At 26.5% G+C, this 16,644-nt stretch overlaps 1 protein-coding gene across 1 annotated transcript; it reads left to right on the forward strand.

Annotated features, from left to right (window-relative positions):
• The first annotated feature begins 31 nt into the window (after positions 1-31).
• Positions 32-8,893, forward strand: LOC100164530 (armadillo repeat-containing protein 2). Its single transcript, XM_008181777.3, has 12 exons — positions 32-379; positions 447-538; positions 603-757; positions 4,556-4,694; positions 5,444-5,625; positions 5,686-6,158; positions 6,305-6,473; positions 6,546-6,668; positions 6,730-7,000; positions 7,092-7,205; positions 8,189-8,467; positions 8,575-8,893. Exons 1-12 carry the CDS (start codon positions 198-200, stop codon positions 8,724-8,726), a joined length of 2,331 nt encoding a protein of 776 aa, XP_008179999.2. The 5' UTR covers positions 32-197; the 3' UTR covers positions 8,727-8,893.
• Positions 8,894-16,644: the final 7,751 nt, after the last annotated feature.

Consider the following 16,644-nt stretch of genomic DNA (forward strand, 5'->3'; position numbering starts at 1 on the left):
TTTACTATACCCTAAATTTCCATAAACTCCTTGGTAACAGTTTTTGAAAACAAACAAAACATAATATACTCTAGTAAGTTTTGATAAGTTGATAGGCAAGGTGTTTTTAAGTTCTTAAAAGAAGTATTAACTATAAAAGTAGAATTAACATTGAGAAGTTAAGTTATTTATGTGTTTGATAGTTATAAAATACTATTATGTATAACAGAGAACACGTAACTAAGCTACCAAAAACCAGTTCAGAAATTATTAGTGAAGCGAAAGCAGCTCTGAATCCACCCCTTTATATAAAGCCACTTACAACTAATAGACCATTCACCCCTCGGGAGAGAGTTTTCTTCTGTCAACGACGAACAAATCGTCCACCAAGTGCTTTTAAGTATGTGAAAACTGTTTCAAAATTATAAACACAATAGTGATACTTATGAAGCTCGTGTGTATAATAGGTTGCAACACGTGCAATTTCAGGAAAATAAAAAAACAAGTTGTCCAAAACTACCAGCTCTTGATAATCCAAAATATTCTACAGTCAATAGTTGTAAGACACATTAAAATTGTTTTGAATCTCTCATGGTAAATTTAATATTTTATTTCTAATGTAGTAGATTGTAAAAAAGAGATTAAAAGACAAACACATAGCAATTCAGCAAGCACTACACGTCGACGTTCTAATTCAGATGTGGCTAACAACGCAAATATATCAAGAAAAAAAATTTCGTCATTATCTTTTCCTCTGTCAATCGACACGCTACTAAAGGTACAATTTGCTTACTTGATAATTGATTAATATTATTGATACTATTGTTATATACCATTGGTTGAGTATTATGTGTGAATAGTATCAACTGTGAATAGATTGCTTTAAAATGTATATAAATAGGCATAGTAAAAATAAATATAACAGCCACATGTTGTAGGACATTAAAAGCATTATAATTATGAATGTATAAAGTAGATGTTTTTATAGTTTCCTGAATATTTATAATTTATATTTTATTTATTAGATTATAATATAGTAGGAACCTCTAGAACCTATTTATACTAGGTATTTTCTTTGGACTCTGTATTTAATAAATCTATACAAAATGTAATATTGAAAATGAAAAGGCATTTGGTTTAAATTGTTATTTTGGAAATAAAAATTACATATCTATAAAGATCACAAAGTTCAAAAATATTAAAGATACATAGGCTCAATTGTATTTTATTGGTGTGACAATTTTATGTTCTTAATCTTTTACTGTTTCACTCATATTTTTATATAGAACATACAATGTTAATATACCTAGGTGCATTTTAAATTTTATTATTGTTAATAATATATATACATATTATAGTATTAATAGGGTCTAGAGGTCTAGGAATTCTTTACAATTTATACACCCCCAAAAATATTGTTCTAGTTGTGTCTATGGTATGTGACCTCTAGCTGTACAGCTTCCCATTGCTATATATAAGTATTTAACATTATTTTTTATGTTAGGTAGGTAATCTTAATCTACTTATGAAATATGAATTATAATATCATTTTATATTGCTTATAATTTAATACTTTTCTTTTTATGTTGGTATATGTATAATGTATTGTATTTATAAATTTTAACCATCAAAAATGAGTTTTCAATCCATTAAAAAAATTGATTTTAATTTCTATTTACTTAACAGAAATAGATATAAAAGTAATCGTTTAGAAACAAAATATTTATTCATGTTTCTACATTACCTACATTTCACTTAATAGTTGATCAAGTACTTTCAGGCACTGAATCATACTCAAATCGATCAAACCAATATTTTGAGTCCAACAATGGACATTTTGACCAAAGTCTATTTTTTTTTTTTTGATTTCATGAACTACGTTTTCCGTTTTTAGCTCACGAATCACTTTATTGAGCTTGTACCGCAAGTGAATGGTATTAACATTGGGATAATTTAATTTTAATGCATCTAGTAATATGTCCATCGTCGTTGATCGATTGATCCTGATTGCTTCTAATACAATTTGCATTACTCTATTTAATTCGATGTTCAAGGAAGAATCCATAATATTATTATATAACTATAATACTACTATTTGGTACACATTATTATTATGTTAATAATTAATTATAAAGAATAATGCAGATACAATTGTTGGTAGACACTAGACGGTCTCCATGGATACAAGATAGGTACCTACCTACCTCATAAGTCATAACTCATAACTATAAGTTTCATTGTTTTAAAATATAAAAATCAATATTATTAGGTAAAAAAACGAATAGGTAATATCATTAGATTAAGCATCCGTATTAACATCTTATTGATGTATTGATAATTTATAAACAATATGCAAGTTATGAAAAATTTTAAAAATACGATCCTATAAATTATAATTTATTATTATACCTTATATTTTTGATAATCAAGCCACTCAACCGTTTGGGGCAGTATAGATGCTTCGATTTTTTTCAACAGTATCTTGTTAGATGGGAAAGTGAGTCAAGTTGGTGCATTCGGGAGATTAATATTTAAAATTCCCAATAGTTTTCAGAATCACAGGGAATAAATAATAAAAAGGTGGGTAAGTGGATGTCACTCTGCTGTGCAGTAGGTTACAAGTGGGTCACTGTATAATGTGATGGATAGTATTAAATTTGAATTCAATGATATAATATCACTGTATTAAAAAAACGATTCTGAGTGAAGACGGTATATTTGTCTAGGTATTAGACATATATATTATACTTATCTATGGTATTAAAATAAAAATTGAACTATAATAGGTACCCATAATAAATTCCAAATTAATCATATCACATTATCTATTAGGTACTTATGATCACAGATATATATAATAACTAGATACCCGACTCCATATACAACGACATTATACATATCTGTGCTTATGACGCGTTATACATCAACAACAAACCGTGATACTGTCATAGATATATAATAGTATACTTCAGAAGTTTCAAATACCCACGAATAATATTATACAATCATAACAAAATAACTAAAATAGTTATTCTAGGTTTTTTAATATATAATTTCGTCCAAATTTGAACTTAAAATGACTATAAAAATAAACTGTGCTAAAGTATTTTTTAGATTTTTTGGTAACAGAATTAACTATTTACGTGGAAACTTGTTATACATTTTCAATCCTTAGATATATATTAGATAAATATATATATAAAATTTGAACCTTTTAATCATTTTTAACTACAAAATAATTATTCAATTTTTAATTTAATACATTTTGTCAAAATTCGATCTTTAAATGTTTATAAAAAAACGTGCCTATGTATTTTTAATATTTTTCAACTGTTATTGTAACAATATTTCAGGAGCCTTATATTAAATTTTTACACTTTTTGGCCTAACAGATAAAACTTTATTGATATATATATATATATATATAAAAAAAAAAAAACTATAAAAATTTAAAAATAACAGATTTTGCTTAAAAATTCCCGTTTTTTCCTTAATTTTTCTTTTGTTTATCACGGTGCTTTTGAAAACTACTAGGAAATTTTTACTTTTTACCCCCTCAAAGTACTAACTAGATTCACTTTCCTATCAGAAAAGATACTGTTGAAGAAAATCTAAGCATTTTTACTGTCCTAAAAAGTGATGACAGACACAAAAATAAAAAATAAAATAAAAAACACACACCATTGTAAAATCAATAAATTCATCGTTTCACTCAGAATCTAAAATAATATTGTTTGAAGAAAGTACAAACTACATTAATTTTGTTACCAGACATCAGTCCAAAAATGATAACTGATGAGTGATGACTGATGAAACACAAAAAAACAAAAAGTTATAGGTAACTTTTAGAAAAATACATTATAATTAAATATAAATAAAAATAATAATAAAATATTGATATTCAATGTATGTAATATATATTATATATATTATATATACCTATATATACCTATATATACGTTAATGGATAGAATAATTTCAACAAGTAGACTAGCAGTGTGCCCTGTTTTAAATAAGTGGATTTATGTTTTAGTTATATCTAATATTGTAATATTAAAACTAGATAGTTAAAATTAAATTAAAACTATACAATTACTTAGATAGTTAAAAATGTTAAATTAGAATTAGGTAGGTATTAAGGCTGGGCATTAACGAGTTAAAAAGTTAAAATTAAAGTTACTCTTGGCTTTTCATTAACTTAACTGTTAACTTACTAAATGTCTTTTTTAATTAACGTGAAATTAACGAGTTAATTTTTCATTTGAAGAAGTAAGTTAAGTTAATTTATTTTGTTTTTAATTTAATTATATTTCACTATTTCAGTCTATTTAGTTTTCATGTCAAAAAATATTTACCGTGAAATGTTTAAAGTAAAAAATGTATATCATTCGAATCTAACTAATATGGAAATACTGCATAAAGTATAAACACTATAGTCTATAATTTAGTTTTGGGTTAGAAAAAAATTAAGGACTCTAGCGTTTTATAAACAAATAATTTTTTTTTTTTACTTAATATTAATAATTATAATTATTGAGATAGTTTTAAATTAATCGTTATGAATAAATAATTTTAGAATCATTATGAACAAAACGTTTACGATCATGAATACATGAGCCATGAAAATGAAATCAACGAGGCGAGAGCATTATGTTTTGATGTCGACACTGACTGCTTATGGATTATATCACTAATTGAAACCAAAATGAAAAAAAGTATTGGGTGACAATTTATTTCGTACTTACTTGTATAGTTATTACTTATTGATATATTGATATTATTTTAACTAAATTTATAAAATGTTCACGACTCCCGAGCTATTAAAATTCATATTTTAGTTAGGTATATAACTAAGTGCTAGGTATATACCTACCTAATATTCACAGAGTAATGCTCTTAACATGCCCATTAGTCTTTATCGGTACTCGTTACTTAATACTTTTATAGTTTGATGTGAAGCAAGTGAACCAGTGTATGGGTTTGAGTAGATAAGGGTTTTATATTGCATTATCATTTACCAATCACCATAAACTATTGGGCATGTTTAGTGAATCACTTAATAATTCTTATTTTGTATAATTATATAATGTATTGTGATACTAGTAATTATTTAAGCAAATATATATGTCTGTGTACCCCCTAACTGATAGTAAACATAAAAAAAGGTCATGGGGGATCCATCTCCCACATATCATCCAGCATCCTCCCGAGTGGCGTGTATACATGACATATTGACCTACCAAAATCCGAAATAACCGATTAATTAATTGGCTTATAGAGAAGGTAGTTTGAATTATAAAGTTTAACAATTAGTTAATATGTAAAACTTAAGTCAAATTCAGTAGTCGGGTAGATCCATATATATTATAAAAATACCATATACCTAATGTATAAATATTATTAATACATTATGTAAAATATAAATAAGTGTTATGTACTTTTTAAAATGTATTTATATTTGTAGACTTTGAAACTAGCGAGATGTGCTCACTTTTAAATAAGCTAGCAATGGCCATAAAACGCGAAAACCTATCGGTAATACGTGACGAAAATAAAAAAGAAACTATACTGAAAACAGTATTTAAACTTGTTAACACTTCACCTGACGATGATCTTACTGTTCATATATTATTAGTGTTACTTCAGGTAATTTAAATGATTTTTCGATACATAATATACAATAATTAAGTAATTGTTGATTTTTAGATGCAAGTGACTGGAAAATATTTAGCAACTGTTTGCAAACTAATTTTCAAAATATCTCGTTTAGACAAAAACGATAATTTATTCCTCAAAACCAACGTGTTAACCCTTTTTGTGGATATACTTGGCTTAGCTACTCCACGTGAAGATGCCGAGTCATTGATTTACGGTTACGGAGCTTTAAAATTTCTTACTATGAATCCAGATTTAATGGAACGTGCCATGAATAACGGTTGTCTATCGCTAATGCTGTTACATTTAAAAATGATAAATTTAGAAAGAACAGAACGGCAAGTCTTGCCGGAGACCATCAACCACGTACTTTACCAGTTAACTGGTACTCTAAGAAATGTGGTCAACGACAGAAAATTTTACGTTGAACTTTTGTCTTCCGGTGGCTTGGTGACAATATACCGTGCTTTGGAATTGTTTTCTGGAGATATTGATGTGGTTACGAACATTTCCAGAATTTTAAGGTACCGAAAATATTTATTACGACATCCATAATAAATATTATGTATATATATTTAGGTAGAATAATTAATATAGGTACCTATATTAATATGTGTGTTATAAACTTGTAAAGTAAAAATAATAACATATTAATGAATATTTTTATCAGCATTATGTCCACTGATGGGAAATGCTGCGAAGCACTTGTGGATTGCTGGTCAAATGTATCCGTATTAATGTCAATAATAGACAAATACCCGGGGCAAGAAGAAATTGTAGTTCGTATTACCTATACATTAGGAAACATACTGACCAATAATGAAAACGCTAGACACCAAGTAATATTACTTGAAAATAGTTACCAACTAAAATAATACATTTTGTACTTTGTATAACTCCATATTATATAGTTATACGAAACACATTGCTCTATGGGAACATTTTTGAATTTAATGCAATTATACTTGGAAAAAGATTTGAACAATATATCACGTGATGTTAAATTCAACATTGTTGAGGACGTGCTTATCAAAGTAAAATAATTCCTTTTGTTTTAAAATATGAAACAAATTAACGTATACTTGGTTAATATAGATAATACGTGTCATAGTAAATATGAGCATACAACCGGAAATTGGTGCTAAGTTAGTAAAGGCGGCAGACGATTATCATCCAGTTCACAAAGTTAAAGAATGCGAACAATTTTTAGATTCTTTATTGACTATACTTAGGCGGAAATCTATTGATGAAAATGAAGAGCTTGTACTTGCTGCGTTAGCTGCTTTGAACAACTTATCATATTATGCGGACATGTCAAATCCAAATAATGGTCCTTTTGGCGCTCGTCAGTTAGATATAACACAAGGTATTTATAAGCAAAATTATTATATCCTATGTAGCCATGTAGGTAGGTATTAAATACGATATTATAATTGTTTAAAAATATATTGTTTTAGCATTAAGTTTGTTACTTACAACCAGAAATCAGTTTTGCAAAGTGGAGGTAGCTAGAGTATTTGGAAACTTAACAAGATCAGCTACAGTTCGAGATTACTTATTGGAGACTAGTGGTAAACGCAAAATTTAATAATGTTTAATTGTATATTCTAGGTGAAGCGAGGAATGTGTTAGTTTCCGAACTATGCGTGTGAAACACTTGGATCGTAAAAAATATGATACCTCTATAGATTGGAAATTAAAAACAAGTGAATAGTGATACTATATGGGTTTCTTAATATTCCGATAATTAGACTAGGTACGGAAAACAAACCATTGACCATTGAAGAAATAAAACCAAATATACGTTTTTATACAAGTCTCAGCTAACTTTGGCTATACCGAGCTTCGCTATCAGAATATTTTTTCTTGATTCTTGATTCATATCATTGGCTTATATTTTATAATGATATAAATACGAGTATGAAAACCTCCCTAGCTGCCCATCCAACTCTAGTATATATATATTCTATATTTGGATCCCATTTATAGGTTACTATCGTATTATATTTCCAAGGGACGGGGGGTTAAAGTGGGAGGTACGCAAATGGACTCAGTCTCCCAACCTCAGACTGCGCTCGAAATACAACCCCTTTAACTTATTCTTCAAAAGGTACTTTGGAATTTCATTTAAATCAAAATAATTTCTCCTCCATTAAAAATAGGTAATTATTTATTTCCATAATGTTATCATTTTAGATTTTTCAGTATTTAGGTACTAGTGTAATTTTATTTAGGTTGATAAAAAAAATATTAGCTTATGAATCTTGCTATATCAGTTCACAATTCACATCACCCCGTAGAAAATATAATAGTCCTTAAAAATGGTATATAATTACGGTTGTAAACGGGTATTCTCATTTGAAAAACATAAGTTTGTATCTCCACAGGATACTCCTTAAGTACCTAGTACAGATAATCCCAAGATTTTTATAATAAAGTTTTAAAATATATTTAAAAATTCCAAAAATCTATTCCACAATAAACATATAGGTACTACCTAAAAATATTATCGTAATTTCTCATACACAACTGGCCTACTGCATACGTATTTCAGGATTATTGGCGGTGACCAACTGCTTAGATAGTGGCGACAAGGAATTACTGGTCGTATGTTGCGGCGTATTGGTTAATATGACTTCTGATGAGAACAACCGAGAAGCGTTCAAAAATTACAACGGTGTTTCAAAAATGGTAAACATTCTTAGGTCGTTGGGTGAACACAATTGGACTTTGTCAGCGCTAATCTGCCAAACCCTGTGGAACGTGTGTTCAGGCAGTGACCGTTTTCCTGGTGACCCTATGGTAGTACTCGACACGCTGGTCAAACTCACAGGTAAGAGTCACAATCAACAATTTATCACGATAATATAATAGACAATGTGGAATCAAAGAACACAATTCGTTAATATTTTTCAATTAAATTATTATATCATGTATTAGACGAAGAACAATTATTTGGTGAGCTATTGTCGTCAAACGAGGAGAAAGTGGCAGAGTACAAGCAGTGGGAAGATTTCGCTTCGGTGGCTACGAATCTCTTAGAGTGGTTAGACGAACTACTAGAAGGGAGATTTGATAACATAGAACAATAATACTGACCGTCGAGTATTATTGTTCTTATTCTCAGATGTTAGCAGCATATCGGTGGTTAACAAATTGTGTAAAACCCTAGTACCTGCTCATAGCTAAATCACTTTAAAGAATAGAACAATATATTATTCTCAAATTAAATAAACCAAATGATAATGAATATTGAAAAATTAAATTTTACTGTTTGAAAATATTAGAAATACCTATAATAGGTATTCAAAATTCAAATTAGTATATTGAATATTATTTCATTTTAGAATAATTTTCTTTTTTATTCTTAAGAGGACGTTGCATCCTCATAATAATATATTGTATTGTCTCCATCAAGTAGTTCCATTTTTGTATTGTTAGTTTAAATATTAGAATGACCTATTATCAAACTTACAGGTAACAATATTATCTGTGTTATGTCGTTGGTTTTTACGATATTTAAATTTTTAATTGAATTATGAATATGTAACCTTTTAATAACGTATAAAAATTCTCATAAGTCATTACTCGCTTAAACATTTAAATATTGTAAAAAACCAACAAAACGCAGATAATGTTCTTACGTTTAAATTTGATATGTAAAATCACTCTAATAATTAAACTAATATACATATACACCCAATTGGCACTGCTGAATACAATATTTCGATATATTGTCAATTTTACAAATGTAAGACAGAGCCAGCGCCATATATACCCTATAGGGTATTTGGGTGTGGATCGTGGGACAAAATGTAAGCTCAGCCCGGCAATAGAGGGCAATGAAAAAGATGGATTGTAAACTCGGCCGATAATTTTTACGGATAGTAAAATATAATAAAATCTGAATGATTTAGTTTGAGAATAATAAATAACGTACCTATATCGAATGTACTTTTATTATATTATTGTATTTTTTTTTTAAATTTCGTTTCAATTTGGATTTTAAAGAGCATAACTTTTTAAAAAAATATTACTATTGTATTGACATCGACAATCATTTCTTAGGGAAACGTATTATATATCAAATTATTATTGTTATTATAAATAAATTAATTAATTAATAATTTTATATGAACTGACTATATATAATATTACATGCATATAATGTGTATAGGTATTAAATGTATATATTATAAATTAATAGACAATTTTGTATTTTCAAACTTTTTGTCCGGCAATTATAAAATGAATCCGGACTTTTTGACCGATTACCACCTATATCATATCATGGACAATTTGTTGTTAAAATATAATTTAAAGTTGAGACAGATTAATTAATTTTTGGAGGATAATGAGAATTTCCTCTTGTAGCTTGTGTCGCTACTCGTTTTGGTAATGTTAAATGGACAAATAGTTCTCAAAATTATTATAAAATATTATAAGGTAATGCCCATAATTAGATAGTAGAATATCAAGGCACTTTTTTTTATACGAGTCGAGTTTACTTACCATAATCTTTAACCTAAAAAATATCCAGCTTAACTTTTGCAAAGTTTTGCTTATGGTCGAGCTTACAATGGCGCCCTGAGGGAGATGTCCTCTTAAAATTGAGTTTTTTGTTGATACTTGCAGATTTACCTATTATTACAGGTAAAAATGTTTAATTTGATTATTATCAATTTAATTTTCAATTATTTATGTTTATTGGAGAACGTTAATTTCTTACTTTCTTAGATTATTAATCAGTAGAGGTACCTATAGATAATCATTATACATTGTGCATGAGTACCTAGACCCTTTATCTACTTATTAACTTTACACCACGATTTAAGATAGTACTATCTTAAATCGTGCTTTACACTAATGATTTTGGTCTTACACATTTTCGGTGTAGTTTTAACAAGTTATTCTAATCATTGAATATGTATTATATAGAATACTAGAATATAGATACTAAAATTAATATTTATATTATTGTTAACTTAAAATTACTTAAAAATAAGTTGTGGTTCAATGACACTCTTATAAAATATATACTATTTAAACAATATATTATATGCTATAGGTAATGTAAATCAACAAGCTTAGCTTACTAGTGTTGTGTTCATCATGTTTTATAAACAACCGCCTATTGACTATTTGTATAAAATGTTCAGTTTTCTGGTTAAAACTTAGACCTTAGAATGTATACTATATTATAGGTAATATAATACAGGTACTATGGTTAGATTAGTATAAATGGTTAAAGTTTGTCATTATATTTTATACCGTTTTGTTATTACTATAATATATATTATAAATGTATAATAATATAATATAAGTAAATATATCATTTAAAACTGAATAAAATAATACTCAGTTTATTGAATATACTTAACTCAAATGTATGTTCCACACATGTACCTACTCAGTTTTAATGCGACGCTAGTAAACAATATGTTTAATGGTTTATTATAAAATGTAATATTAAGTTATTATTCAAATATAAAAGAGTGGAGAGATGATTATTGTTCATCTATCAAAGATATTATGTAATCTATTAATTCCATGCAATTTGCAATTTTTAACTAAATGACGAAATAATTTTAAAATAATAATGAAGTAATTAATTGTGACATTGTATACCTACCTAATACAATATACTATACCTATACAGTAAGTTAACTGGAAATTTATTTATTAGTGTTGAAAATAGTTACATAAATGGTTACCTACTATAAACAGTTGACGAAAAATCAAAAAATAGATGTTGCTTCAAATTAAATCGCTCCACAAATACTGTAAATGTAAATTACTAAAATAAGTAATAATAACAAATAATATATTTAGGTATAAATCAATGATTAAATTGCCTTAGCCTCAACCAGTCAACGATAATCCATGACACAATTTTCTTTTTTATATTCATGAAAAATATTCTAAACACTTTTGGACAGTTGCCAATAACAAAATAAGGATATTGACCTCAGCAAAAGATTTTAAAACCAGTCGTGCATTGTTGAATAAAAATAATATGGTACATAATAAATATAAATGGCGATAAATCCATAAAACGAAAAATGTATTATTATGTATTATATTTCTTAACGAATCCCGGAAAAAAAATCCCTGACCCTAGGAAAAAAATCCCCAGACTACAATATTACTCATAACCACATGCAAATGGTTGAACAAATATTTTTTAAACGTTAATAATTAGTATCTATAATTAATATTTAATTACAAATACGTATAATATATTATATTATATTATAATTTATATTGTTAAAAAAAATTATATATTATAATTTATAAATACTATTTTGTTTTCAATTACGATAATATATTACGTGTAATTCTAATTAACTAACTTCACAACTTCACAAATAGGTATAGCATATAAAAATATTTCGAATGATCAATACGTCACATAATACGGTTAAAAACATACTATAAAAAAATATTATTCAAAATATAGATAATAATAATAATATAAATAAATAACTATAAATAATTTTCGAAAAATTAACAATGAAATTTTATATTACTATAATAATACACATTATGTTGATATAATTCTGTAAAAATTAAATCACTGAAATAAAATATTACGTTTTCAAAACTTAAAATGTTATATATGATTGTTCTGTGTCACCTACTCACAGTAAAAAAGTAACATATAAAGATATTTAGTAGGTATACAACAATATTATACGAAATATTGGTGGTAATTATAATATTAATTATAGTTACTAATTAACGTTTAAAAAATATTTATTCAACCATTTGCATGTGGTTGTGAGTAATATTGTAGTCTGGGGATTTTTTTCCTAGGGTCGGGGATTTTTTTTCCGATTACCTTCTTAACAATCGCCGCGGACGCTTATTCAAAACGGACTTTAACACATAGTTTTTCACCTTCATTGGCATTTAGGCTTTAGTGGATTAATGATTATGAATATAATATTATTAATTATTACCATTGAGTACTAAATATGTATCCATATATTATTACAATTAATATGTATTACTTAAAGTCATTTAGCATATTACTATGTTAGCCACCTAAATAGGTAATTCAAAGTTATTTTTACATGAAACTTATTAGGTGTGCAGTCTTTACTGTCTAATATAGTAATATAGTAATTGTTGGGAATACTTTCGAAACTATTCAAGTAAATTATAATCAACATACAACGATAACAATGATATTACAGTATATTAAATATCACAAAAGATCCTCGATTTCAGAACAAGTCGGTTCAGCTCTATACTACGTTTATATACGTATGGTCTGCCTTATACATGTGGGGCAAACATGGACATATTTCAGCTGTGCACACTGCACCTGCATCTTTTATGGGTCATACACCCTCTCACACACTCACAAATATAATATATATTTACAGTATGAGTCTTTTATGCTACACATGGTCTGTTAATATAATTTACTAGGGTGTCCAAATCGTGTCCCTTTAGGTAGTTTAGTAAAATAACTCAAATAAATAAATAAATAAATATATATATTATATAAATTAGTGACTATAATTAGTATAATCTTTATTATTGTTTGCTAGATGACCTACCTCAAAATTGTAATTATTATTTTAATGGTAACCACAATGGATTTTTCCATTCAGATTGTTTTACAATGACAAATTCATATAACTAGAGATAATATGTTGATAACCTAAAAAATATCAAAAATAACAAAAAAAAATTCTTTAATGCCTAAAAATGCAAAATAAAATAAATATATTCTGAATCAATCATCCAAAACATGAAATTCATTTTTAGCTAAGATAGCATTTTATAGGATCAAAGGAAAAATTAAGCAAAAGTCGTAAACATACCTCTCCTATACTTATAACTAAATTACCAATGATTGACAAGTGACAACGATAATAATTATTAATTAATCGTAATGATGACCAAAAATGTAACCTATTTAGTGGCAAAAAAGCCAAGCCATCTAACATACCACGGAATTCATTAAAATCATAATCTTCTTGGTATTTCTTTTTTAATCCTAATTCATTTACCTACAATACAATATATATTATATTATCATTATTATATTTTATTATATAATATTATATATTTATATAGGCTATCTTGTCGTATCTTGTTAATAATTAATTAATAAAGTTAAAAGTTCCGCCAATGGGCGTCTTTTTTTAATATAAATTAGGTTTAATATAATTTTACTATAATTTAGGGCTTACGATTTCCTACTGGTATTAAAAGTACACGTGTATTTTTTTAACGTAGGTAGGTATACACGGATACTCTTATATGGATCACGTGTAAATATAATTACACAGGTTTTTCTTAATTTTGCGTGTATTTAGAAGATACAAAATTTAATAATATATAATATAATATACCGTATTAATATATTACATCGTATAGAATCTTGCAGTAACTTAAATTATCGGAAATTTAACAAAGATTATACACCCATTGTTAATTATGAATATGAACCATTTTAGTAATCAAATAGATTAATTAAAAATAGGCTAGAAGATCAGAAAACGTTTAAAAATACATAATACAAAAAATTGTTTATGACCAAAATTACCAAATTAATATTTATACTTTATAGTTATGCTATCAATTATGATGTACTATAATATGTTCACATACCTAGTGACTAGAAATAATTTAAATTTAAAATACTTTTTTAATTACAATTTATATTTCATAACAAATTATATTCTTGGAATATCAAATAATTTTTTTTAATAAATTTAGAAATAAATTAGGATTTGATTAACCTTATTATTTTAATATATAAACTAAATTATTTATTTAATCTTTAAAAAGTTTAAATCAGGGACTGGAACTGTACCGAAATAGACCGAAACCATTAAATACATTTCTTTAGCAATCGAAACCGAAACCGAAATCTATATTTTGATGTGATATAGTGATGTAGTGAAACTTCCATAAACAGTCAGTAAATTATTGAATATAATAGTATATTTTTTATAGTTTTAGTGCTAATATGCTCGTATTTATCATTGAATCCAAAATTAATATTATTTGTGGGAACAACAATTGTACGTAGGTAATAGGTATGTTATACATTTTGTATTGCTTTGAGTTTAATTTACAAAATCTCATATTATGGGGTTATTTTTTCCGTGGTTATTTTATCGTGGTGTTATTTTTTCGGGGTCTAAATTTCCGGGGTTATTTTTTCGCGGTACCGAATACGAATATAAGTACCAATATATGTATCTATTAGTTCGTATTAATTTGTACTAAACATCTGCCTATACGACTACTTGGTAGACGGAAAAAAAACCATGAAAATAAAAACCATATTTTTGTATTTTACTATAATATTATGAATTTATGTCATATTATTCACATAATATTATTGTATTTTTTTAAATATTTTAAATATTAATTTTCACTATACATACCTAGCTAAGTTACTAATGGTCGATAAAAAGTAAGTTTGAAAATATATAAAAAAAAAATTTAAACCTTTTTTTACATTTTACAATAAGTTACGTCAATTCAAACAATTTATATATAAATAGTATTTATATATTGTTCTCATTGTTTGGTTACAGTATGAACTATTTATGAGAATCGTTGTTTTAAATTTTCAATCCTTAGCTATAAAAATTGAACATTTTATATTTTTTAAATACGTTTTAAAAATTTGTCACAATACAATAATAAGAATAATAATTTAAAATAAGTTTAACGTTTTAAAAATTGTCAATACAGACATAAATTATATTAAATAATAAAAATAATAAAGATTGATAATTTTTTCTGTTAAATTAAGTAAAAATAATGAAAACTACTAATAACAATTTTTCCAACACGGAAATAATACTCCCAAAACATAGTATAACATAGTTAAGCTCGTTTTTATATATTTTTAAATATAAAAATATATATATTATTTTTAATTATTCAAAATGCACTAATTAGGTTACGATAGTTAGTGACGTATATAGAAATAATTTTTGGGGTGGGCTATAGTAGATAGAAACTAGCAAGTGATCTATTACTTAGAGGCTACTGTCTACTATATATATATTTAACAGTTTCCATAAATATATTCGTATTTGTTATTTTTCAACAGTCTATGAAATATTATAACTTATATAGTACCTAATAAAATATATTGTTGTTCTATTTAAAAAGACTGTAATTTCGGGGAGGGGGCTGCAGCCCACTAGGCCCACCCCCAATAAACTCCACTGACAATAGTATTCAACAGATAGAACACCTGGGCAGTTGGATTATTGATCAACATTTTTAATTAGAAAATTAAAACTTATGTCTAATAAAATATGACATAATATAGCAAAATATAAAAATTTGGTTTTTTATTTTTTGGTTTTTTTTTCCGTGATTCGACCGTTTATAACTTGGGGGGCTAATTTCACACTGCCCCCCCAACCTTGTTCAATTTCCACTAATTACAAATAATCGCAAATAATATAATATAAATATATTATCTCAACATAGCCAATACAATCTTATCATTCTTATCACTACTATCGATAACAACAAAATATTTGTGCGTTTTGCGCACCTATATACTACATATTTTATACGAATATGTCTACATAGTAAGTTGTAGTATTACATAATAAATTGATATTATTATGATTATATGCGTGAGCACCTACGCGTCCTTCGTACCTATTATTTAAAAATATTTTGTCTTACTATCTGACATGCGTGTAAAAACATATTTTTAAAATGCTCACGCGTGTAAGTTACTGGCATATTCTCTGATTGCGATATAAAGGTCGAACGACCGTATTATTATCAATTATAATAAAAAAAAAAAAAAAAAATACAACAATATATATTATATTAATCGTTTAACACCGAAGCACGTCAGACCGTGGGATATTCACATAATATAGTGCCACAACCCACTGTATAATATATATTATATTTTATTTATTTAACGATTTAATATTATTAAGCAAGTACATATAATCAATTTGACTTGGCTGATGAAAGGGAAACAATAGAAAACCTAACGCA

This window comes from Acyrthosiphon pisum, chromosome A3, assembly GCF_005508785.2.
Source record: "Acyrthosiphon pisum isolate AL4f chromosome A3, pea_aphid_22Mar2018_4r6ur, whole genome shotgun sequence".
Taxonomy (NCBI): Eukaryota; Metazoa; Arthropoda; class Insecta; order Hemiptera; family Aphididae; genus Acyrthosiphon; species Acyrthosiphon pisum.